General features: G+C 36.7%; 1 protein-coding gene across 6 annotated transcripts in view; it reads left to right on the forward strand.

Moving 5' to 3' along the window:
* The window catches only part of dlgap2a (discs, large (Drosophila) homolog-associated protein 2a), a 159,380-nt gene that overhangs the window by 117,701 nt on the left and 15,234 nt on the right, over positions 1–26,445 (forward strand). For 2 of the 6 annotated variants that reach the window (XM_028000794.1, XM_028000795.1), the window contains exons 5-8: positions 4,388–4,456; positions 6,921–7,080; positions 8,518–8,734; positions 20,871–21,256. In XM_028000794.1, the coding sequence (XP_027856595.1) occupies positions 4,388–4,456; positions 6,921–7,080; positions 8,518–8,734; positions 20,871–21,256 (832 nt within the window). Of the gene's footprint in view, positions 1–4,387; positions 4,457–6,920; positions 7,081–8,517; positions 8,735–11,271; positions 16,459–20,870; positions 21,257–26,445 lie in introns of those variants that run through there. The other 4 variants (XM_028000791.1, XM_028000793.1, XM_028000796.1 and 1 more) reach the window with 3 other exon arrangements.

Genomic DNA, 26,445 nt, shown 5'->3' on the forward strand with positions numbered 1-26,445 from the left:
TTGACATCATTGGTATAATGTGTAGCTCTTTAAGAAAAATATTTGCACCTGTTTTAGAATAGGTCTGTAACTTAATAAATAGAAAAAAACATTTTGAATACTTTCTAGTAGCAGTGTATTAAAATACTTTAACACAAACACGACTCATGGAAAGAATAAATTTTTTTCCATGATGCTAGAGAAGAACGCAAAAACCCAAAAACACGCAATTACTGTCAAATGGTTCCTTTTTATACCCACATAATAAGCCAGATATTTCCCTCCATGGATGCATAATGGCAAATCGAATGCTATGGGTTGTGACCAGGGAGGACCATAATGATATTTGTCTCAGTAGATGCAGTCATTTTGCACCTTTTACACCTCTCCTAGATTATGCCGTAATGTATGGTGCTTCCACAGCAAGGCTTCCTGCTTTTTCGCATCATGTAAAGCTCCCCCTCACTTTCCATTCTGAATAGCTGTAAACAGTAAATGATTTATGAGGAAGCAACAGCGGGAAGGGATATCAATAACAGTTATTGTACTCCAAGGCCTCGCTGAATAATCGGCTCGCTCTGTGGTTTAGACCGGGAGTGTGCTGAGCTCTGCTAAAAAGCAAGATATTGACCAGGACGCCTCAGACTGTGTGGCCTGCCTCTGAGTCCATTGACAGAAGCAGCTGTGTTATTGAATCTACAGGAGAGGGTTTGTAGGTTCTTTCATTTCCAGTCCCACAAGTGTCCCCAAGGGTGTCGTTCCGAAGCATCCTTTTACCCCGGCAAATCCACTTGAGTGAAGAATGCCAGGATGTGGCATTGTGATATTTTTTTTCTGATCACAGAGACAAAAGATTGATTTTGTTGAGCATCTACCATGCCCCTAAGTGTGTTATATCGTCCTTAAAAAAAAGGCCCCAATCAAACAATGATTAATAGAAATTTGGACGATGTTCAAACAGTTTCTCAACCACGTTATGCTACATTTGTAAACTCTTACCTGCTAGTCCACAATCAAACCAGCTGAACGTTGCACTTTCAGATTGTCTTAGTTCACATAGTTGCATGGACCTACTACACTTAATGCTTAAGCATAAGCCTTCAGTTGGATGCCAGGGTAAGAAAATAGCTATTTGGGAATCATTTTGTAGATGCATAAGAACTATTTTATATATGTCAAACTATGTTACCCTTTGTGGTTTATGAAAAAATAGGAAAACGATCTTTATGTCAGGATGCTAGTGACAGTACCTAAAGATCATATTTAAATCTGATCTTTTGTTCATGGGATGTCACTGCACCACTGGTTCACATCTGAAGTTCAGATGACTGAATAAATAAATTACAAAACTTTCCACTGGAAAATGATCTGATGCGGGCATAAAAATGTGAAACTTTGAAGTATTATTTAAGGCCATGCTGAAGTTTCTTGAGAGGAAATTTTAAAAAGATGTGTGACTCAAGACTTTTGCACAGTTGTGCATTACACAAGGTTTTCCTGACAATAAAACGTCAAGCATTGACAAAAATTCTATATCTTTTGGTTATGTAATGCATAATATTATGTAACATTACCGTGTCAATTGTTGCTTCAGGTCTTTTCAATGTTTCTTCTTTAGCAGTTGTGCCTCTGTTCATTTCTGTTTCCAGTTTGAATCCACACAAATGACTTTTCCAATACTTGCCCAGAACTACTTGCATGGAGAGCCTTTATGCGTTTACGGTTCATTGGACATGTTGGGATGGAATTAGATTGAACTGAAGACAGAAGGTACATAGGTTAGATTTCCTTAGCACTTGTAACAATTTGATGTCCCTCTGGGGCGGTTCTGATGGGCCAAACACAAATCTGACAGCAGCGACTCCCTGAAGCAAATCGTGTTAAAGTGAGAACAGGCTGTCAAGTTGTGTCACCTCCCCTCGTCTTTCCTTCTTTCAAGCTCTCCATCACTCTTACAGTTGACAGGATCTTTGTTTGTCCCACCAATGAAGGAACGCATCGTCATGGGTTCACTGAGCTAGAATAGCCTGAGCACTTGAAGTAAAATTAGATGTCAGTGAATTTGTTAATTAAAGATCATTTACTCACCCTTAACCCCAAACAGCTCTGATTCTGTGAGTTAAAGACCCGGCAGCTTTGATAAACCCACTTCGAATCAACAATTTTTTTGCCAGTCAGACCTGCTGAAGATGTTTAAAAACTGTATAAATGGTGGGGTACTGAGTGACATACAATAATTTTTGCTGTTAGCACTATTCTAAATAATGAATGCATGAAATCATGTGTCACATTTGATAACTTGTAATGACGCAAACGCTCAGAGGAGCGTTTCTGTTTTGACATATATCCCATCTTACCTTGTGCTCGAGCTAAAAAACAAATCAAGTCACCTCATTTTTGCAAAACAAAAGATTTTTCTTTTGCCATACATAAATGATTGGCTTTGGGCATGACTATAAGTAATTAGTGTTAACACAGGCAATAAATTCAGTTCAATAAATCCTGATGAACGCTTTGTAATTACTCATTCTGACGGGATTGCTTTATGTACAAGCATATCTCCTAAAGTTCTCAGGGTCAGAGCACAATTCCAGTCTATTGATTTGTGCCTACAGCTAATGTGTCATGCATAATTTGAGTGATTATCTGTTTGCACGGCCTTTTCCCAACACATAATTATCTGTATTTGAATGACACTGAACACTGTGGCATTTACAAACCCTAATGCCCAAGGCTCTCAAGTTTCATCAGAAGCTGAGACTCATGCACTCACTCTGGATGGGATGAGCGTGTGGGAACTGGATGCAGGACATGAGGCTGCACCATCCTTTACCTTTAACTTCTCTACCTTTACTGGTCTAGGGATAGCTTCCTCTTTATTTTTCTGAGTTCCTGCCACAGTAGCAGGCTAATACTTGCCCAGGGTACTGAGGGATCATGTCCTCAGTGCTTGAGCAGCCGGGTGCTTGTGTGGGCATCTGGCCAACGTGGTAACTGACGTACAGGCTCAGCCTTCACAAATTCCCAATTAGATTTAGGTCTGGACCTGGGCTACATCTTTCTAATAAATGAATATGGTTTGAAATAACAATTCTGTCGTAGTTCTTCCCAAAGGGATAATTTACCTTTTACTTCAAAATTCCACACTACTTCATGTTACTCTGCCACATACATTACCTTCAAAATACATTTAAGTTTTTGGGTGTAAAGTTGCAAAATAAAAAATAAAAAAGTTCAAAGGGTTGATAATAATTAGCACTGTGTTTTCAGAACATTCAGAACATGCCCAGACTGAGTTGTCAACATCTTTCTTTTTAGGAGAACATATATATTTGAAACCTAATATTTTTGTAACACTGGAAAAACAAGTTAAAGAGACAACTTTAACACTTATAATAAAAAGGGAACTTAGTCACCTACTGACAAAAACAATATAAAAATATAAAATATATCTCCACTGACCTGAAAAAAAACACAAAGAAAGCTGTTCTCCCAAACCTGTTTTGATGTATTTTATTTACCAAAACATTATGCAACATAATTTCTGAAACTTCAAATATTTTCTCTTCCTTTTACATTTTATAGAAGACTTTCTCTCAAACTTTCACATACTTTTCTGTCTCTAAACTTTTCTCCCTGAGGAACACCTTTCCAGAAAAATATACTTGCATCTTTGAATCAGTTCAACACTTGGCTGAATATTTTTGCTTGTAGAATGACAGACAGGTGAATGTCTCATTCCCCATTGTCCCTCACCTTGATATCTGCCGACAATGGAAGTGCATTAGCACCAATCAAAAACATTATGGGAAATTTGCTGCAACATGATTTGATAAAAAGCAGCCAACACATTCCCAAAACAGATTCTCTTCGCTCAACTGTAGAGATAATATCTGTGCATGCCAGCTTCAGTCTGATTTTGTCAGTTAAAAGCTTTATTAATTTTTTTTTTACATGGTCTCCAGGAAGGGTCTTTTTTTAATTATCCACTCACTAACTTCAGGGTGAGAGAGGTGGTTTATGATGAAGTTTAATTTTTTGTGTGCAAACTGCATTTTATCATTAAATGCTTTTGGTAGGATATGGTGCTAGACGACATCTTTGTGCATTTACAGAAATCATAGCACCCTTCCCATTACACAGCACTTGTGTTTGTGTACATTTTTTTAAATCAAATCATCAACCAGACCATTTTTTCATACTGGTGGTGACACACCCGCACCTTTGGTCATAGTGTATCACCCTAATGTTTGCAGCACTTTGGTGAATACTTCCAAGCAAACATTTAATGGGTTACAAATTCCATTCGGAGCTGTATTTCCATTGGAGTCTTGCTGAGAAACCTCACATCCCATCCAGCAACTACTCATGGAACCCAATAACCTTGTTTTTTTTTCTCTACCTACAGTTCTTACCGCCTGGATAAAATCAACAGTGACATGCATAACTACATCACCAATTTTGCTGCAGACTTAAGGTGAATACAGGCTTACTCTTCTGTTGCTTTCATGTTCTCACTGATTAGATTTAACCTTCCTGCTAATATGCTAAATATTGACTGCCAATGAGAGATTGCCTGTGCACAATTAAAGATGAGGTGATAAATATCAAATAAAGAAGATTTGAATAAACAATTTATTTAAATTATTATATAATCATTTTTGAAATAATGGTATAAGAATGTGAAATCATTGCATCAAATATATTAACTTAAATTTTAGTTAATTTTCACTCTGATTATTCCTCAGTGCTCTATTTTAGTGTATTAGTATTTAGTATTTTAGTTTGAGTGAAGATGAGAGGAGAGCAGCGTTCTGGATCAGCTGCAGCTGTCTCACTTTTTAGGCAGACCTGAGAAGATACTGATGCAGAAATCAATCTGACTAAACATGGATATGTTTCTCAGGATCCTGCTTGGACATCATTGAACCCTGAAAAAGTTCTGGAGGTGATAGAAGACTGACTTTTTATTTCCTTTATGTGTCTCTGAAAGTTCAGGTCATTACACCCAGATTCTGGTCCTGATCAGTTGTTTCTAGGTGTAAAGCTTTGTGCTGACTTGTGTTCGTTCATCTTTTGGTCCAAAAATAATTACTGATTTATAGAGCCATTTCAAGCAGGGTTATGTATAATATAGTACACCTTTTAACACCTTACTGCTCAGTTCATCAGTATTTGCGGCCTTCATACATCTGATCTTTGTGAAAAAGTGGTCTGGTTTGAAGTTTGTCTCAAGCCATACAGGTGCTTTAATTAGATCAGACTCAGAGTGAACATTTTGGTCTAAATTCATCGTGTTTTGTGTGATCTAACACTAAATCATGCACATTACCTTGAACATGCCATCTTAATTTTGTGACATAGTGACAGCATCATGCTGTGGATATGCTTTTCTTTTGCAGAAAAAACTGTCAGGATTCTCCTACAAAAAAGATTTTTCATTTCAGTTGGATTTTCCTGATTATTATTTAGATTTGGGCATTCCTGGGTGAAATGTAAATGGAGGCAAAACACTTGAGACCCAGGCAGAGGTGTACCCATATACTATACAACCAAAGCTACTATGGAATGATTTTGTCAAACTCATCCATGTGTTAGAATGCCCAGTCCAATTGAGAATCTGAAAAAAAGAGTTTAACATTTATCTCAATCTGATTGAGCTTGGGGTATTTTCCCCAAACAATGAACTAACTTTTCTGTGTCTAAATGTTCAGAGCTAATAGAAACATGCACTATGGCTCAATACATTCACATGCCAACATTTTCAGGTTTCTTTTTGTAAAAAAATCAAATAAGACAAAGTCATAATTTCCTTTCCTATCACATAAATTCCAGTTAAAATACGTTGACGTTTGAGTTTGTAAAAAAATTTTAAAAGCTGTATATTTTGCAAAGTGGTGTACAGAGTACAATCGGTATTGGAAAACTGCAAATATTTAAGAGTCCCTCAAATTCTGCCTATAACTGCCTATGTCAGTATTTTAAACACCAGATATAAGTAATATGCATTAATACAGATAGTGGAAATCATCTTACCACTATAGCACAAGATATTATCTTCGGTCTTCCTTTTTTCCACTCTTGGGAGTATAACCAGTTAGCGCCAAAGACAATAAATGCTGCCAATAGCATGTCAAGTTGCATTGTGTTTAGGTATTCCAGATTGATAAACTGCAATTTTTTCTCTTTTCGCTCAAATATTTTAGTTTTGTGATATGTGAAAATGTGCAAATGATCACATTTTCTGTGAATAACTTGCAGTCATTTTCTACAGAAATATTCCCAAATAGATGAATCCATTAATACCGAACAGTGAATAGGTAGGAGTCCACTGTATTTGTCTTCGGTTAGAATATTTTATCTTATGGGGTTAATTATATAATTAGCAAATTTTCTGGGAAATTAGTTGTGAACTTTTTGACATTTTCTTGTTTCTAAACATTAGTGTTTATTTGTAAAACAAGCCTAGGAAAAACGTATTCATTATTGCCAGCTTTTAGAAACAGACCCAACTTTACTTTCCTAAAGTGTTTTACACCATATTCATCAGTTTGCATACAGCTGGTGTCTTCCTTGTCTTCTCTCCTGCAAATTTTCTAACCAGTAATGACTTTCTGAGCATCTCTCGCCAAGTACATTTAATTGACATGGCTGACTCTGGGGTGATCTTTCAAAATTGCTTGCTCGCTAACTAGCTGCTGATTTGCATTTCCCTCATTTCCAAGCATTGATCGGATGTTTCTGCACAACAGAAATCGAACTGTCTTACAAAGGACACCAACAAGCATATCACTGTAGCAAAGGAAAGGGTTTCCCTTCTTGAGAGACACATGAAACTGGTGCTTACACATTACACCAGTTAAAGAAATTAGATAGTATTTAATTGATTTATAAAAAAAAACAACCTCACTGACATTTTCTTATTCTCTTTGTCTATTTAGTCAGAACTACCACTTGCAGGCTACCAGGGAAATACACCCTAGCCTTGCCTTGGATCCCTCCATCAACTACAACTCGCCCAAGTTTCGTTCCCGGAACCAGAGCTATATGCGGGCTGTCAGCACGCTTAGTCAGGCTAGCTGTGTCAGTCAAGTGAGCCAGGTGAGTGTGCAGCATAAAATCTGCAACATGTCTTTCAAATAAAGACAGCTGAAATCTAAAGTTAATGAAAATCAACACTACTTTTTACATACATACATGACATAGATACAGTATATGTTTTGGTTTTTTTCTGATTTTAATTTAGCTACATATATTTTATGCAGTTTGTTTCACACTGTTAATCTGTACTAATTAAGACACTCAAACAGGTTGCTGAGATATTAATCTACTTCTTGGAAAAAGAAGCTTATTGATTTGTTGTGAGTACTAAAAGCTCGGCTAAATCCCCTCTAAGTCCAAATCTCAGTAGAACAAGATGTTTATCTTCATGGTTCTTCATGTTATCTGATGGGAATATAAAATTGTTTCTGATCTGTACACTGTTTGTGATGAATCGGTACCAGAGACATTACTGAATATGTTATACCCGCAGCATCACAGGATAAGATTAAGCTCACAAACATTTATATCCCATTGTCTAACATTTACAGAGAGCTGGGCGCACTGTAATGCATCTAAATGGCATTAGCCCACAGGTCCTCATCTTATACATGGAGGAAATTTTGTATTGAAAAGAAAGCTTTTCCACTGATTTATTAGTAATACTTATTTTAAATGATTATGGAGAAAAACAATGTTTTGCTTAGCATTTTATGACAAACCACTTTACTTCTCCTTAAAACCAAAGAACACTCATTTGTTATAGGTTATACATTTCATCTTTAACATTTTTCCTTTTCATCTGTCTTCAGATTTGTAGCTTACAACAGCTTTATTTATTTACATCTCAGAAATTGAGAAATATGCTTAAATGTGTGAAAGCCAGATGTGATAGGGAGGGATGACATTATGATTTAAATATTTAACTGGGACACGAATGCATAACACTAATTTGAGTTTGCAGTGTGAATATATAGTAATTTATTCATGGAGGTGGAGAAAGTCAGGAGGGCTGTTGTTTGAAAGGAGTAGCTCGGATGCCACTCTGAGGAGCTCTATGCAATCAATTCATTCTTTGGATTATTTTGTTGAGAATTTGATTAAAAAAACACACACACTTGGTGGTCTGACTGTTGAGTCTGCCTGAGCTAATAAGCTGTGTACTGTGTTCTTAACCCACAGTTCTAGGTTGTTCAATTTACACCTAAGATTCCAATTAATTCATAATCAATATGTAAAAAGTATTTCCAGCAGAGAAGATTTTTGGTGGATCGGGATAACTGTGTCACCCATATTTCCTGTTTAGATGATCTTTATAGGGAAAAAAATACTCAATACAAACTTTTTCGTATTGCCAGAAGACAGTTACACATTCATTCCCATTTATAAGGTTTGTGTCAACACAACAAGAGATTTCCAGATGGTGCAGTCATAAATGTTTGTGTGTTTTCTGGCTCCAACATTTGGAAGAATAACTGTGTCTATTGTTTCCTTCAGGTTAGTGAAACTGAAGTAAATGGTCAGTTCGAATCTGTGTGTGAGTCGGTGTTCAGTGAGGTAGAATCCCAAGCCATGGAGGCACTGGACCTCCCTGGATGCTTCAGAACCAGGAGCCACAGTTACCTACGAGCCATCCAGGCTGGATACTCCCAAGATGATGACTGCATCCCCCCCATGGCGTCCACTCTTACCTCCACTATCAGGTCAACCACAGGTGAGGACAAGTTAGACAGTCCAATAAATACATCATGGAGTATTGTGTTTTGTGAGAAAAGGATCTAACAAATTAATGCAAAAACATTTAAACTTAAATTTGCAGTAATGGATGAGTATAGAGCAGTTAGTAGCAACTAGTTCTTATATTAGCTGCATGAATCACTTTTTATGTTTCCATTTTTGTGGATTATTGTAATTGCAGCTTGTGAGTTATGGTCATTTTGGAAACAGTCCTTGATTTGCTCATCACTTCAGTGCATCGGAGAGTAAAGCTATGAACCCTATTGAAAATCACAAATTGTGTGAAATGACAATCAAGTCAGAATAGGGACACAATGGATTCTTTCACTGACTTTTCATATGGAGTTTGTGGTTTAAAGGTAACACATGGTGCATTTGCTTTATACAGAACCTTCTTTTCTTATATCCAAAGTTCTGACTGTGCTAAAGAACATTAGCTCCAGAGTGGTAAACCCTCTCTATGGTTAAAGATTTTTGCATTATCCAATTTATTTTTCCAAACTCATTTTAAAGCTTTGTGCTTCCACAAAAAAAAAAAATTAAAATCTCTCAACAGAGCTCAAAGTTATTGTGTCTAAACTTCAGTACTGAAAGATGTAAAGATGATAATGATTACACTGTAAGATATACTGATGCTGATTAGTTGGTACTGAGCCTTGGTTATAATCTACTGGTACGCTCAACTTCCTTCATGGCTGCTGGATTCACAGATGAGACAAGACTGCTTTGAAAGGATGAAGAATATAAGAAGAAGAATAAGGCTCGAGAAAACGTATGAATGGATGCTGCTGACAGACTGGGGTTTTGTAGGGAAAGTTAGAGGTCTGAACATCTGGAGATGTGCTCATGGTTAAACAAATGTCTGCTTACACTGCTTTCTCAATACCCTTCAAAAATATTGCATCTGTAAGAGACTGAGATCTGTGCGAAATTGATTTAGCTGCTCTTTTCAACAAAGGGCAATTATAGCTTTGATTCAGTCTGTCTAATTGGACTTCACTGTTTCAATAGGGTTCATGCTATACTTTCCCGATTGACTAGAGAAGGTCTGGAAGCTTTGCTCATCTTTACTCTTTTTACTGCACAAAGTTTTTCATTGTTTCTTTCTCATCCAAAAGCTGAAGAATAGAAGTGCAATTATTTTTCACAGCCCTTTTTATTACAGATTCTCATTTCATTGATGGACTTTTAAATCAAAAAATTTCAGCTTTGTGCATTGAAAAGTTGTAAAGAATGCATGACACAATTAAGGTTGAGAAGGCAGTGTAAGCTATTACTTGAAATGGATCAAAGTGGGAATAAATGATATTATCCATGTTTCTAGAACTGTATTGACATTTATAAAGTGAGAGTTCCTCACCAGATATTTCAATACAATGTATAAAATGACACAAAATTAGCATTTCTTGACTGTCTGATGTTAAACAAGACTACATGTTTATGTTTTAGGTCAGCCCTAAGTTATTTTAGAGCTAAAATAATTAGCCCTATTTGCCAAATGTCACACAAATAAAAAATAGAGATGTTTTTTCAGCTTTTCTTAAGTCAAGCATTTTACCTAAATTTCCTTGCTATGTAGTAGAATTGCATTTTCACTGTATCGCATGGGTCAAATATTTTGGGTATTTTTCTGCAAGCTTATCACAATCATTTTTCTGGAATTTTGACCCATTCCTTCTAACTCACTTTCCAGGTGTGACCGAGTCAGGTTTGTTGACTGTTATGAACACACACCTTTTCAGCAATGCCCACAAGTCATCTATATAACTGAGCTCAGGACATTGTGTTGGCCCTAAAAATCCAACTTTTTTGGTACAGCTTCACCTACTGTCAGGGCCTGATGGTATCTGAAGATGTTGCTTAAATATGTTCACTATATTTCTTTATCAAAAAATAGGACTTGTCTCTAAATAATTAGAACATTGTCATAGAGTGCTTTGTAAACTCTAATCAGGCCTTTTTATATCATTTTTGAAGCTGTAACTTCTTCTTTGCAGAAAGTCGTTTTAGCCTGTGCCTGTACAGGACTTCTTTGAATGTGGACAATGATTCAAGTAGTGTGTCGTAAAATAAATTTACAGCTGTACCTTGAGAAAACGCAGATGCACTATAAAGCTATGAAATATTTATCGTGGCTTTTCCAATTCAATGAAGGCATTTTGCTCCTTCATTCATGAATATGCAATTTATGTAAGTAATTGTGATAATCCCAAATGACCTAAAATGCAAAAGTGTAGTCTGGTGTAAAGTGATAAATTAAAACAAACAAACAAAATGATTGTGTCTTTTCATACAGTGTATGTACTGTACATGTCTGATTTCAAATTTACTTAGAAGCTAATTGGAATAATTCTCTTAAATTATTGCTTGAATCCTGATATCACAGATATGTCTTGTTTTGACTCAAGGCATTCATAGTATGACATAATTTTAACTATTAAAAGCACAATATCTCCAGCTGTTCATTCATACCTGTGGCTATATTACAGATTCATGTTTACATTTGTCTTGCAGACAGAAATTATGTGCAGGAAGAAACTTGTTTGCCTGATCAAGACAGTATACCTCAGGATTTGGCAGATGCAGCCCCATTGACACATGATGATCTTGGGTGCCCCATCAGAAGAGACAGGCTTTACAACCAAGATGCTGTGGGGGCTACTGCAAAACCCATATCTGGGCCACCTGTTTCTCCAAGCCTCTTTCGATCCCCAAGATCTAGTGCTCCTGAAAGACCTTCACCAAAAGCAATCCAAGCTAGTATAAAAGAGTCTGCCACATTAGCTGCAGCTATCAGCATGCAGTGGAAGGAAGAAGTTTCCGCCATGCGTCGAGAACTGGCTGAACTCAGGCGGGATCTATGTAAGGAGCTTCGTGCTTTCAACAGTAATTTCAACACTTTCACACAGCATTACAACACATGGTCTCCTCAAGGTGGTGGAATGGCAACAGGAACTGGAGCAGGCTTAGGCAAAGGTGTTGTGACTGGTTCAGGAACAGGAACAAGAGTGGGGACAGGCTTTGGCAGAGAAGGAGTTGCAACAACATCCACAGACATAGGGATTGGGGGAGCAAGAGAGAAAAATCCCCAGATATCCAAAGTATCTGTAGGGATTCAAGCCAGAAGCAAAGCCCTGGTAAGACAAAGCACTGCAGATGCAGCTGTTAACTGTCCAGAGGAGAATGAGGAAAAGAAAAGTTCTCGCCGAAATTTGCCAAAACAGCTTTCAATGGACCCAAGCATTCTTGCTTGTCCGCAGTCCATGTTTGTAGAGAGTGCCATCCCACTCTCTCTAGATCCAATACTTCCTTGCTCAAGTAGAACAGTTAAACCAGAGCCAATTGATTCCTCTATGGTATCGTCCACATCTAAGCCAGACTTAGAACTGCTATTCAAAGATAATGTAACTTCATCTGCTTCTCTCACAAATGAGGCAGTAATCACTCAGGAGACAGCTTTGCTCTCATCAGAAAAAGTCCTCGAACACCCTCAGGATTCATCTACAGTGAAACAAGAAATCCTTATCACTCATCAACTAATAGATGTGGACCCAGCTAATGAGTCCCTTTCACTTGCTAAACAATCGCATACTGATGATACAAAATCCCAAGTCCCAGAACAAATTGAAAGAGACAAGATAATACTACCATATCCAGTCCCTACAGTTACTGTGTCTCCACCAGAGGAACATGATTATGACCTAACCCCAAATCAAGAGACTGATGATCCTGTCAATGTTGAGAAGCCACAGGCCATCCATCAAGACCCACCCACAGAGTCTTTACATCTTTCAGGAGCAGAGGGATCTGAACCTAATGATTCAACAGAGATGGGGTCAAAAACATCAAAAATAACCTTGGTGTCTTCGTCAAACCCTCTCAAAGATACAACACCAGTTTGTGACATTCAGTCAACTGATTCTGATAATGTTAAACCAAATTATTCAGAAACTGGGATCAAATGTCCATCTATAGTGGTCTCAGAGCACTTTGATGTAGTATCTCCAACAAGTTCAACTGATAGTGACACAAATCTTTATCCTAGTATCAGTGATCCCGATTATCCTTCTGAGACTCCTCCAGAGCAAGTAATTCCTGGTCCAGCGTTTGCTTTCAGTTCAACAGAATCTCAGCCAAACACTGACCCAGAATTCCAAGACACAGAGTGGCCACCTCTTCCAGAACCGCTGGATAACACCCCAATTTATCATGCTGATTTAGTCCACTTTGATATAGTCATGCTAACCTCACTGGATCAGGATGACCTTGATTCTGTGTTTATGGACCCTGAACCAGAGCCTTTCAACCTGAGTGCAGATTCATCATTTAATGTTGATGATGTTGAACCTCCTTTATACCAGTTTGATTCCCAGAGTTCCCCTTTACCAGATATAGATACTTATGATGATAATTCAGAAATACCCAAAGTACTAATTCCACAGGTCACTGTTACAATTTCACCACCCAGTTCGGTATCCCCAGATTCATCATTGGAAATAGACTATGGACCTACAAATTCAACACCAGATCCTGCGCTGCCTGATACAGAACCATCATCACCAGACTTTCAAGAAATTCCTTTATCAGATGATGTGATGACCGAGACACTGGAGTGTGTGGCTGTATCCCAGGAGACTGCAGGTCATGTTGAAGAGGAGATCACAGGCAGTTCAGAGAGATCCTCAATGGAGCATGGCTTTTTGTGGTACAGATGGCAGAAGAGAGAAAAAGGGAGAGACAAAGTGCGCAGGAGTGCCAGTGTTGAACTATGGAGTGGTAGATATGAATACAACAGTTCAGAAATCACATATGTGTCTCTTACCCTTTGAGCACATACCTCATTCTCAGCAGACAAAATGTAGCTCAAGTTATATTTGAAGGTCATTGTAGCATCGAGTGATTTGAAGTACAATACAAGGACCTTAAAGAGGCATTGGAGGAACTACTTGTCTCTAGAACATTTTCATGAAGAAGTATTGGAAAGAAAGGGATTGCCAGAAACAAAACTACATTTCATGGATGACAGGACACAACAGGAATGTAGTGACGCCTCTGTGGTGGCAGATATGCTGACTGTATTTAATATTCTTTAAACCAGTGGTTCCTAAACCTGGTCCTTAAGTACCCTTGCTCTGCATGCTTTAGACTTGTTTCTGTTCCAACACACCTGATTCAAATGATTGTATGGCCTCCTCTCCAGCCATCATATTCTGCAGAAGACTGTTAATCAACCATTTATTTAAATCAGGTGTTTGATTAGAAGCAAGGAGACACCTAAAAAATGCAGGCTATGAATACTTGAGGATAAGGTTTGGGAACCACTGCTTTAAACTTTAGAAATATAATTAAGCAGCTATCATTGCTGTAAAGCATCATCTGTGACATTTTTAAATGTACTACTTAAAATCTTGAAACAAACTGATTTGAAATGTTCTTGTATTGTCATAGTTTTACACGTCTGTTTAAAAAGAGACACTGGTTAACTGGTGGTACAAGATCCTGATAATCGTTGTAAAAACGATAGACACTTTCTCTGAATCTATTTTGAGCTGCTTTGCCACTCTAATATGGAGTGAAACATGTATTGGTAGTTATCATATAACTATAAAGGTGCACGGTTTACCACGTGAGCTGTTGGATGGACTTTTGATGCTGTGAAATGCTGTTTGCACAATCTTAGAGTGAGATTGACCACTGTACTGTAACAGTTGTAACAAGACAAGCCAGAGGGAAGTTGTGAAATATTATTTGTAGCTTGAAATGGTTAGAAACCCTCCCCACATTAAAGCTAACTTGAAAAATAGTTGCTTTTTTTATAAGATATTATTGTCCATCATTATATTCATTAACATGTTAAGATGTTAATCAGTCATTATTGGTTGTGCAAAACGCAAGTCTGCCTTTCATTCGTACAATTTTCCAAAATAAAGGCAGATTAAGGTAAATAGTTAAGTATTACTTTTTGATGGAGTAAATTTTTAATGAAACAACTGTATCTAATTGGAAACCGAACTAATAATTCACCCTTTTGACTATTTGTGCAGTTACAGTACAGTTTAGATATGTAGCATTTTTGGATGCAAAACAAAATCGCAAAATGCACACAAACACTCTGGTATCAAACCTTCTAAACATGCAAACACATTGCTGGATTAAAATATACAGTATGTAGGGGTACAAGCAAATTTGTAGTTTTCCTTGGTAAATATATTTCTATTAGGCCAAGCAACATGAAATCAGCACCGTATGTTGTTTTAAATTCAAAGAAATTAAAACAAGTTCATTTAGATTTTGTGCAACTGGAATGCAAAACCTGTGCAAAGATAGTCAGTGCAATCACATCCAAGTGGTCAGTTTTGGTTTCATCAAACCATACAACATTCTCCTACAAAAAAAAAAGGGTTGTTTATGATTTTTGCAGAAAACATTAAATAACCTTCAATTGTTTGTTTGTTTGTTTGTTTGTTTTTTTCTTCAGCAGTGGAGTCTTAAATTGTGAATATTCACAAAGATCACTGCTTTTGGGCTCATCACTATATATTTACTTTGAAAAAACTGAAATTGTTACCTAATCATTTGCATGTGGTCCTTTGCTTTCAAATCCTAGGAGAACTCATCTGTTTAGAATTTTGACTACAAGAAATTTCAAAAGGAGGACCTGGTTGTGACTGGTTGATGGTAAATTGGTGTCTTAAATTGGTGTACCAATGGGCTCAGAATATAATACAAAAGTAAAGAAAGCACTCCCTGCTTGTACCCATGATGAGATGTTTGTACCCATGATGAGATGTTTCTTGGGTGATGCTTTTAAAATTGGGAATCTTTTAATTGACCATCACTAATGATTAAACTAGCTGATGTTAGAGGATAGGATCACTTTCTAAAAAACACAAAATTTCAGCTAATTTATTGGCTTTTTATGCCTTTTTACCACTTTTCTTCATACTTATTCCCTTGGCCATACCACCTTCACATGAACTTATAAAGGACTTGTTTTGGTTTCTTTGTATGTGCAGATTGCTACCAACAATGGATGTGATTTACTGAGAAAGATATTGATGTGTGTAATCACATCAATATCCAATCAATATGTGTAATCACATCAATATCCCTGTCTATTCCTTAATTTGAAAATATATAAATACTGTACATAAATTATTAATTAATAACTTGACTTGTCTGATTATAACAACAAACATAGCAAGAAGTGTTTGTGTATTTTTTTAATTTAAATATATCTTTTTCCTCAGGAATCAAAGTTTGAGAATGTAATACCAATGAGACATAAGTGTAATTACTTGTTGAATTGTGTTTCTTCCAGAAAAAAAAATTGTGCACCATTGAGTGGCTATTTTTAACATGTGTGACACTGAATGAAGAAATTACTGTTATAATGGTGCATGACTGATGATTGCCTCAATATTTTGTGCATTTCATATAACGTGCCTCAGTCCTTGGTCTAGTGCATTTTGATTTTCAGCACAATGAAAGGAGCCTCCACAGAATTCTGTACCATTAATAGTCTACAAGCCACTCACAGGATGTATTCTATATGTTCTCTCAGTCTGTTTAATTGGCTCTATATGTAATAGTCAACTCAAATGTGGATTCTTATAAAGAGCTTTGGATCCAAATTAATTTTCAAGCAGAACATCAGAAGAAAATCTTCTTGCGTATTATCTTGAATTGATATATATATATATATATATATATATATATATATATATATTTATGCAAAGCACTTTATGAAGGTTTTCTTAATTGGATGAATCTGAAAGGTTTACGAAAGGCAGGGAAGTTAATTGGGGTTTTTCTGATGCATTTATTTTAAACATATTCACCCAATTCACCACTTTTTACCACCCTGGGCCTCTTAAGTGACATATTCTTCTTTTGTAAAATGTTCTCGCAAAGTAGCACACTGGTATTATGTTTACATGTAACATGAAGTCCAAAAATAAACTGCTTCAACAGTCAGTCGTCCTTTGAGAAACACTGAATTGTTACCGATGAGCCGTTGACTTGGGTTTGTCATTATGAAGGATTTACTATGTTATTCAACTGCAAATAAATATGTGGTTTTGAAAAAGAAACTAAATACATGATCTTTTATTTAATCTATATTTATATCCTAACCAACAATAGGAAAGAGTAGTCACAACTGATAAAGTGAAATGGTCGTTATGTCTGTTTTAGTTCTCATCATTCATCATTTATTAGAGCAACAGTGGTGACAGTACGGTTGGAGTTACTTCACCGCCTTGCCTGCTGTCGCCAGTGCCTGGTAACCTCGCTACTGTCAAACTGTACAGTTTTGGCTACAATGTAGTAACTCACCACCATCAGCATGTGTTTGTGTGTGAATGGATGAATGTACTGTAAAGCCCTATGGGGTCTTCTGGACTAGATAAAGAGCTATACAACTGAATTGTATATCATTTTGCATACTAGCAATGTTATATTCCTCAACCTTCAATGGAGGGGCTCACCATTGCTTTGTGCTGCTATTTTGTGGGTGAAAGTCTGATTCCTATTGACACATAAAAGTTTCTGAGTTTAACCTTGACAGATATAATGGTCGATAATGCTTTCTCTTATGTCATCAGACATATTTATGATTGCATTGTATTCCAGCCTCTTTTAAATACAACTAACATCTGCCATATCACTGGAACACACAGCACTAAATGCTGTGAGTCTCCTCCTATTGTGATCTATCTACTTGTCATGCATGTAACCTGTGACATAAAGATGCTTACATGTCCTGTGTGAATGCAGTATTTACGGGACCCAAAATAAATGCAGTTAAACACTGGTTCAATGGTTAGAAAGAAGTTTCGGACAGTAAATAACCTCCCTGTTATCTGCAAGACAGACTGGCAGCAAAAATATATTTGCAGTTTTATTGCAAACAGTGATTCATCACTGTGTTACTTACTTTAAAAATGTCCCCAGCCATCCTGAGTTGGTTAAGTAAGCTTGAATAATGATTCATGCAGTCTGCGATTTATATGTTGTGGCTATTTTTGAGTTACTTTGCTTATTGTTTTTGTCTGCAGTGCTTGTGCCAATAATGGAGTCTACCATCCATCTTCCACCTCCTCCAGGTCATTTGAATATCCTTTAAAGTCAGCCTTTTGCAAAACAAGCGCCCGTATTTCTTTTGTAGTGATAAATACAAATGGGGAGAGAAAGAGACACTTAATGACCTGACACTCATCTCCCCTCCACTACCACAACCATCCCAAATCCTGACACCTGTGTTGGTATACGAGGCAGGCCTGATAGATAGAGGGATCTGAAAAGTGATGGAGTGTTTGAATCGCCACCTGTGTGTCTTCATTTAACCAGAACATCTGGCACAATGGTAGATGCTGGTGTCAGGTTTCACTGGCGTTCAAGGGAGATCATTCATCATTTCTTTTTGACACTACTTTCTGTTTCTTTTTCCGTAAAATTCCCTAAAAATGTGTTAGTTTCCAGTTGTACAATCACAAAATATGGAAAGGTTCAAGGGCTATGAATACTGTTGCAAAGCAATGTATAGTCTATCTTCCAGAGGGATTTGTTTGAGTTGTGGCCAAGCTCTGTTCATCTAAATGCTGAGTAGTAATGCCACAGCCAAGAGGGCCACAGGAATTATGACTACCCTTTGCATGACTCTCTGGCTAATAACGGCTCTGTTTCTGTCCTCCTGCTGAATCATGCCCTCAGAACGGGTCATCACTTTCCTCCCTGGATCGTCCCACACTCCCAAATATATCCTCTCTAGCTGTAATGTGCACAAACATGCTCAAGCGGATGAAAACTCAAACGTATCTGCTTTTCCTGCCCTTAAAATCCCCAGTCAACCTTGTGTGGTGGTCTGTTTTTGTTTTCTTTAGCATGCATGGCTGCATCCACAACAAGTTCATTTTGGCAATATGAGTCATTAACGGCTTAGAGCAAAATACGCTGCACAGATCAGATTATGTATTGACTTTAAAAATACAGGTGAACAAAAGGCTAAAGGTTGTCAGAGGGCTTCATTTTCACAGTAAAAAATGCAATTTGTATATTACCAAACAGAGAGCCCTTTTTTTCTGGCACAATTTGCTTATGTTGTAATTATAGTGTTCTGCCTGCATTGTAATTAAGTTGTAATTCTATTAATTCAGCATCACAGCTTTTTTGAAGCTTGCTCGGAGTTTGAGATTAACAAAAGGGTTTTCAACAGATTTGTGTGATGCATCATATGCACAATAGAAAAAAAAACACAGATTACCACATCTTAAATCCCTATCAAAAATGATGAACCCACAATATAAACTTCAATGAGTGATTTTCCTTCTTTCTTTGGTTCAGAGTGGAGTAACTAAACACTCTTTAAGCTTTGATCAAAAATGCATGAAGCATACTTCTGCTTTAAATGTTTCAGGATGAAACTCCACTGCGTGAGCTTTTATCTCAGAGTTAAAAAATAAAGACAAGTCAAATCTCAGAATGGGTTTGTGATCTGTTCATCAGTCTGTCATCCTAAAGATTAACTCCAACCTCTCATTTGCATTTCAAAAAATAATCCCTCTTCTTTCTGTCAGCAAATGGACATAATAAGAAGACGAGAGTTGTCAGCTTTCCCTGAGCAGGATCGTCCATACGGGTGCTATTTATTGCATCCCTAATTTTTCCACCATTATTCATGCCTGATGCCTCACACTGCAAAAATGTCCATGTTTTCTCTGCTCTACAGGCTTGTTCATTCGTTCAGTACTTTAAAATGTTTTATGATACTTCCAACCATTTTTTTCCTCTCTTGTATTGTTAAATATAGAAAGATGGAGGTAGAGGACCTTCACCAGCTAAACACAAAATCCTCGCTCATCCAGAAGCTGTTTCTCACATGTTAACCAGGAAGAGATATAAAATTAACTCCATAATTTTATATGGAGTTATAAAATTATGAAGTTTTTTTATAAACATTTAGATGAAGCATGTTGCAAAATCGTTTCATCTAAAACATTCTCGCAACGTGTTTTAGTTGAAACGTTGCAAGAATAGATCAGTTTCAGCAAAGGTAAAATGTACAATCTTTATATATAAAGATATACAGTATATACTGTATATACCAGTACATTTGTTGTGTTTCTGAATTGAAGAAGGCATTCAAAATTCATTGAAAGAAAAATGAAAATTTCATTCTCACATTTCTGGAAAACTTCTAATGTACAATATGTCCTACTATAATTAAGAGCTTTGTATTCTAGTTGTTATCCTCATGTTTTTTTTTTGTTTGTTTTTTTTATCTACACTTCTTTTGTTTTTCAGTGTTTTAAACCAGCCATACACATGATTTCCCTAAATATCTGAATATTGAAAGAAACCATGTCCCTTAGACATCTCAATATTTAAGGAAAGCATGTGTATCCTGATTCCTGAGATTAAATTGCAAACAGTCCTGGTTAGAAATTCAGATCTGGTTACAGGTCATAGAACGTCATGTAAACTCCTTTTATTTCTCAGCTTACAAAACCACAAGCTGTTGAACAGGAAATAGTGCATAATGTGGTGTGAAATCAATCTGTTTGTTCCAAATCATTTATTCAGGTGTACTGCATCAGGTGTGTGGTTCCCATAGTTCGATGAGGAAACATCAGCACAAACAGCTGTTCAGCCAGAGCAGTACTAAACAAAAATATTCAGAGACGTTTAGACAAAACCTCTTTTGAATACAATTAAAACATTCATATTTTGATACTTATGATACCACAGGTATGGAATATAAAGTTGTTCTCATTACATCTAATTTTGAAGTGGCCACAAGAAAAAAAGTGAAAGGAAATGTAATGTCAAATCTGACGAGTTTTTTGTAGTTGCAATATTGCCTATAGATTACACAGTTTTTAGATTCTTTTTGATTGAGTCCAACTATTTAAATGCACATTACTAATATATGAGTAACTATAATAGATAATATTAACAAGAATAAGCAGCATATTTTATGGTAATATGTTTTACTGAAAAAGGTTACAAGTACAACGTGAGTATTTTTGTTCTTTATTTATAAAACAATAATCTGCTCCTGGATAATTATTTGATCATTGACTTTTAAAAAAGTATTCCCCTATCTTTTTTAGCCATCACCTACACACCGAGCTACAAGAAGAGCCCCCCTCCAGTACCGCCCCGCACCACCTCTAAACCACTCATCTCCATCACAGCCCAGAGCAGCACTGAATCCACCCAGGACGCCTACCACGAGGGGCGGCACCCTCATGGCGGCCTGTGGGGCCCTGATGGCCTCGCTCTAGGGCTGACGCCAGGAAGGGCCCTCTATAACTCCACCGACAGCCTGGACAGCACCAAGGCCGTGACAATAGCCATGGAGGCAGCTGGAATCATGGCAGGGAAAAGGCATCCATCCACAGACTCTCACAGCTCAGTGCTCACCTGTGACAAGGCAATCCTGGTGTCCAAGGCTGAGGAGTACTTGAAAACCCCACGGTCCTCTATAGGGATACAGGTCAGTCATCAGATAAATGTGCACAGCAAAAACATCCCTCACTTGATCACATGAGTCCATCAATTCTCAACTCTAAATTATGCAGAGCTTTAATAATCCAGAGAAGTATCACACTCATAAATTCAGCAGAGAAACAGTGCTGTCCTCTGTGCAGCTAAAAATAGCAAGAGTGAGTCATCGCTCCGCAAACCATTTAATTAAGATTCAATGCAAGCTGGAGCAGCTTTGGGTGAATGGTAGTATACTCATTGTTTCATTCACTCCTCCCTTAATAATGCTGCCCTTCCCTCGTTGTTTTCAACCACACTGATGATTCAACCACACAATTTCGCTTGTGCTCTGTTTATCACCTTAAGGTAATTCATACCTATTTAGAAGTTTTTCAAGTTTTACGTGTTGATGATCTCCTACTGTTATCTTCGTCCTGTACTTAGGGTGGATTTTACTGATGTAAACAACTTGTGTTGCTTTAAAGACACAATCAAATGGCGAGATCTTTTTTATTAAAGCTACTCACATTTTCTTATCTTGCTCTATTTGCCTTCATTTTGAAAAACACAGGTTACGTGAGTCTTAGCATTAGAAAATTGAAGGAGAATTTTGGAATATCAAGTCTTGTCATTTCTTTGAAATGTGTCTCACATTTTATTAGTGTGTGTAAACTGGGATCAGTGGTGTGGAATTCATAGTTTCTGGCTACGTCATGACCATATATGTTACTTTTCTTTCAGAACATCTTATTTATTTATTTTTTACAGCTAATGATCAACTGGTCATCTATGAAGGAAATGGATGCTATAACTACTATCATGATTTAATTTCTCATTTTGTTCTTTCTAGTTCACTTCATCCTCCTGTACCTTTATTCTTTTCTACCACACTTTCTGCATTGTGGTTTTCATTCTGTCCTTACTTAGGTTAATGTTGAAATTGATATATAAATATTCCTTCTTTGTTTGTTTCTTTCCTTCCTTGCAGAGAACTCTCAAATTTTAACAATGTAAAAGTATGAACTGAATGCCCAGTCTTTTTGGTCGCATTCAGTTTTATATAAAACCACTGAAATGAGTGTATGGGAAAAAAAAAACACTGCTCTATCAAACTCAGCCAGGAGGTTCTGAATTTCTTTATGTTTGTGCTAATGAAATCAAAGTAATGGCCTTCTCCTTTTTCCCAGAAAGTCTGTTACTCAAGATTGATTTAACACCCAAATTACATTAAGTCTATTGATTGCCAGATGTTGCCTTAAGGGCACCAGTCAGTTAATGAATTATTTCCTTCAAAGTCAGCTGATCCTGCTGTTCATGTTTGGTTGAATAATGCTTAGCGAATATCTAGCAGACATTTTGCTCATTCAGAATATTTTCATGTAATTTCATCAACTCAAGCGGGGCTTGTTAATTTACATACAAACAAAAGAGAGATGTTTTAGCAGATCCAAAATTGAAATCCTGATCAAATATAAAATGTGAGGGCATTTATGCCAGAATTATTTCATTTCCTAAATGGCCACATTGTGACTCTTCTAACATATGGAGTGAGACAGAAAATGATAACCACAAAGACACTCTGAGCTGAACTTTCATTTTCGTGTTCTCAAATACTGGGTCACATTAATCTTCAGTGTAACAAATCTCCTTTAATCCTGTTTGCAGCTCTAACAAGGGAAATTAATGAAATTCCACTAGACCACATGTCAGAATGTATTGATTTTAAATAGTATGCTGAATTAAAGTACACCATGAAGCATAGATTATAGGCCACATTTCAAAATGTTCTGGATTCTTTTCAAGTACATTTCTGGTCAATAAATCTGACATCACTATTAGAATACCAGTAAATATTAGAATTTTCTTATTTTATTGTCCTTTGTTTTGATTAGAACCTTTTCAAGTTGAGAATTCCTATTTTTCTTAAAAGCTTTTTTTTCTTTAAAAAGATTTTTAAAAAGACTTAAATACAGCAGCAGGGACTCCTTTGGAATTTCAAACATCATTGCATAGCTGGGAACCCCTGCTGACCTCTTCATCATTCTATATAGACATTCAGCCTTCCCTTCCACTTGTGGTGTAATCAGCACAAATTCACCTTCTTCTGGATTGATTTGTATCCTGTAAGAGGCCAGCCAGATTAATAATGAAATCTTTAACCTCATGGACAACAGTCTTGTCTTTACTTTCCACAGCGCCTCCCACAGGGACCACTTTGAAGCCACTTTCTCTGCACTTTTCCTGTCTTTAAACGGCAAAGCAATTACATTCTCAGCATACTCTTTTAATTGGCACCATCGTGATGAGGTCATGTAAACAGAGGGGTTGAAACTTAAGCTTGAAAAGTTGCCAGGTGTATATCTTTCTGCTGATGCTCATCTTTTCCACACCTGTTCTATCATTGTGACTGTGATCATTGTGTGACCGTGTGTGTGAAAGCATGTGCATTCCTAAGTGTTTCTGCGTACATACACTAAAGCACCTTTAGGGTAAGTAATCCTGTTGGACATAAATTGCACAGCCCCCTGACTGTTTTGTCTTTCATCAGTCCTCATTCTCTTTTCATGAGCAGGACTTTGCTCTGTGTCTAAAACAAAGTAATGGAGGTCACCTCAGCAAGCTGCCGCACACTCATTTCCTTCTCGCTAACAGCTTCTCTCAGACACCCAACAGAATACAAAATAGATCTTCAAAAATGTCACTCCCCGACTTAAACGCTGACCACTTTATTCCAAAGGTTGAGTTTAAAAAAAGGGCCTTGTGAAATTATTTGCACCCCTTTAACTTTTCCACATCTTGTCACAATACAAACACAACCTTAAATTTGTTTTATTTGGCTCTTATGTTTTAGATCAACACAAAGTAACAGATTACTTTAAAATGGAAGACATATGTTAAGACTTTTTACAAATAAGAATTTGAATGATGCTACAGGAATTTGTATCCATCCCTTTTTTAATCTAATATCCTAAATAAAGTGCAGTGTTATCCAGTTCCTTAAGAAATCAAATAATAAATACGGTCTATCTGTAATTTATCATTGTAAATACAGCTATTCCATAACCTTTGTAAATCTGGAGGAGCTGCAAAGATCCAGATCTAGTCATATAAAACAGAAACTGAATTTTTTGTGCCTTCATCTTGAACACTAACAGCATTTGCTGTGGGGAATAAACCATAGTAAAGACTGCAAAAGACTTGAGATAGAGCAGAGGTTTAACTTCTACAAGGACAATAACCCTAAACCAACAACCAGAAATAGAGTAGAATGATTTTGATCAAAGTATACATCATGATTGAAGGGTCCAGTCAAAGTTAGGACCTAAATTCAGAAGAAATGTGTTTTGAAAAGTGATGTCCATAGGTGCTCTCCATCTTATTTGACTTGGCTTGAGATATTTTGCAAAGAAGCATGGAAAAATTTAATTCATTCTCTAGCCACTAGACCCCAATAGCCTTACAGCTTTAATTGAAGAGAATACAAACACACTTTACACTTCTCAGACTTTTATTTGTAAAAACTTTGTCCCTTTCAACTTAACAACTACGCATTACTATGTCAATCAAATGAAGTTTTGTAATCTCATAAGGTTAATGAATATTTTGCAAGATAGTATATATGCCTTCAAAGGATGCATCCTTACCAGAGCTCTTCTTTCAAAGTAATCCTATTGCAATGCTTTAAAATGATTTATTTATTTGTTTTGGATTATTTTGCCAAATTCTATAGAAATGAAACTTGGGGTAAACATATTTGCAAAAAAAGACATGCAGCCATAATTATCCTGAAGTTATGTCAGCATGATGTGTTTTAAGCCAAATGTTAGCACCATGACAGAGAGCAAGAGGCTGCCAAAAAGCTGAGAAGGCATTTTTTCATGAACCAAATATTAGACAAATTAACTCCAGTTGACATGAATGTCAACACATGTCTGGGCATTACCAGAGTAATTATGCTTGGCTGTAGGAAAACAGTGCTGGCATTGTGACTGCATTGCATGCACTGTTTGATCCTAAATAAAGTCGGGACATACTGTATGTTAGTGATATACATAACACACTTAAAATAACTGTCAAAATATGGCTCCAAAATGTCCAATAAAACATGCAAAACTAAATGTTTTCTCTTAATATCTGGATTAAAAACATCAGTTTTTTTATTTGTCACCCTTTTTTAAACCATAGCTGGTTCTGTCACATAGAAAGAAAAGACTCTCTAGGCTGAACAGAAGAAAAAATATTCAAATGACAAACAGAAATGTCTGTCAGTCTGCAGAGAAAGAAGAAAGACTGTGGCAGCAGGAAATTAATGTGAATGCTTCACAAAGAGAGGTGAAAGACATAATTTGGGTGGTGATGAACAACAAAGAACAAGAGAAAGAAATTGTGAAGAGACATATTTAAAGTGAGAAAGAAGATGGTTTTGGATTTAGACTGCAGGGAGTGCTACATGGTGTGATAAGAGTGTTTTAGTCTGCAAATGTTGTTGGATTGGTACAGTTGTGAATCATGCCAATCTGGCTGATTCTGACTTCTTTTTAAGAACTACAAAGCAATGAAGTATAACAGAAGCATTCAACAGATTTGTTTTCTAGTCATGTTCATGTTCATTTATTAAGTGTTTACAATAAGAGCTGTGTGACAGCATCAGCTGTTAAATAAGATTTTATGTTTATTTTAAAAGACAAAATAATTATTGAAGTCATATTTTAGACTTTTAGATTATGTATTTCACAGCTTATATAAGGTGTTTACAATCTCTGGGCCATCTCCGAAGACAGACAAAGAGTCTTTGAAGACTCTTTGTGTGAATGTTATCATGGCAACACATGGAAGTATTTAAAGCAAGTGTTAAGGCAAGATAGGTCTTTTTTAAAGGGTTTTCTTGGCTCTAGTGGCCTTTATTTGACAGCTTGTGAGAGTGGACGAAGACATTCGGCAAAGGTCAACAATCCTTGAACTTGTGATAGCCGAGTACATGGGTCGCACGCTTTATCCCTGTGCCACTACCACCCCACATAGATTATTTTTCTAAAAAAAAATCTGAGATCTAATCAATATTATGGACCCAAGCTAGAGGTCAAAGAGCTAATAATAACCTCAATAATATTAGCAAATTATTGAGGTGTGCCCTTCTTAAACAACTGCCTCTGTGGGCATTCCCACAGAATATTGATTCTTACCTGAGCACAAACATTT

This window comes from Xiphophorus couchianus, chromosome 19 (assembly GCF_001444195.1).
Source record: "Xiphophorus couchianus chromosome 19, X_couchianus-1.0, whole genome shotgun sequence".
NCBI lineage: Eukaryota > Metazoa > Chordata > Actinopteri > Cyprinodontiformes > Poeciliidae > Xiphophorus > Xiphophorus couchianus.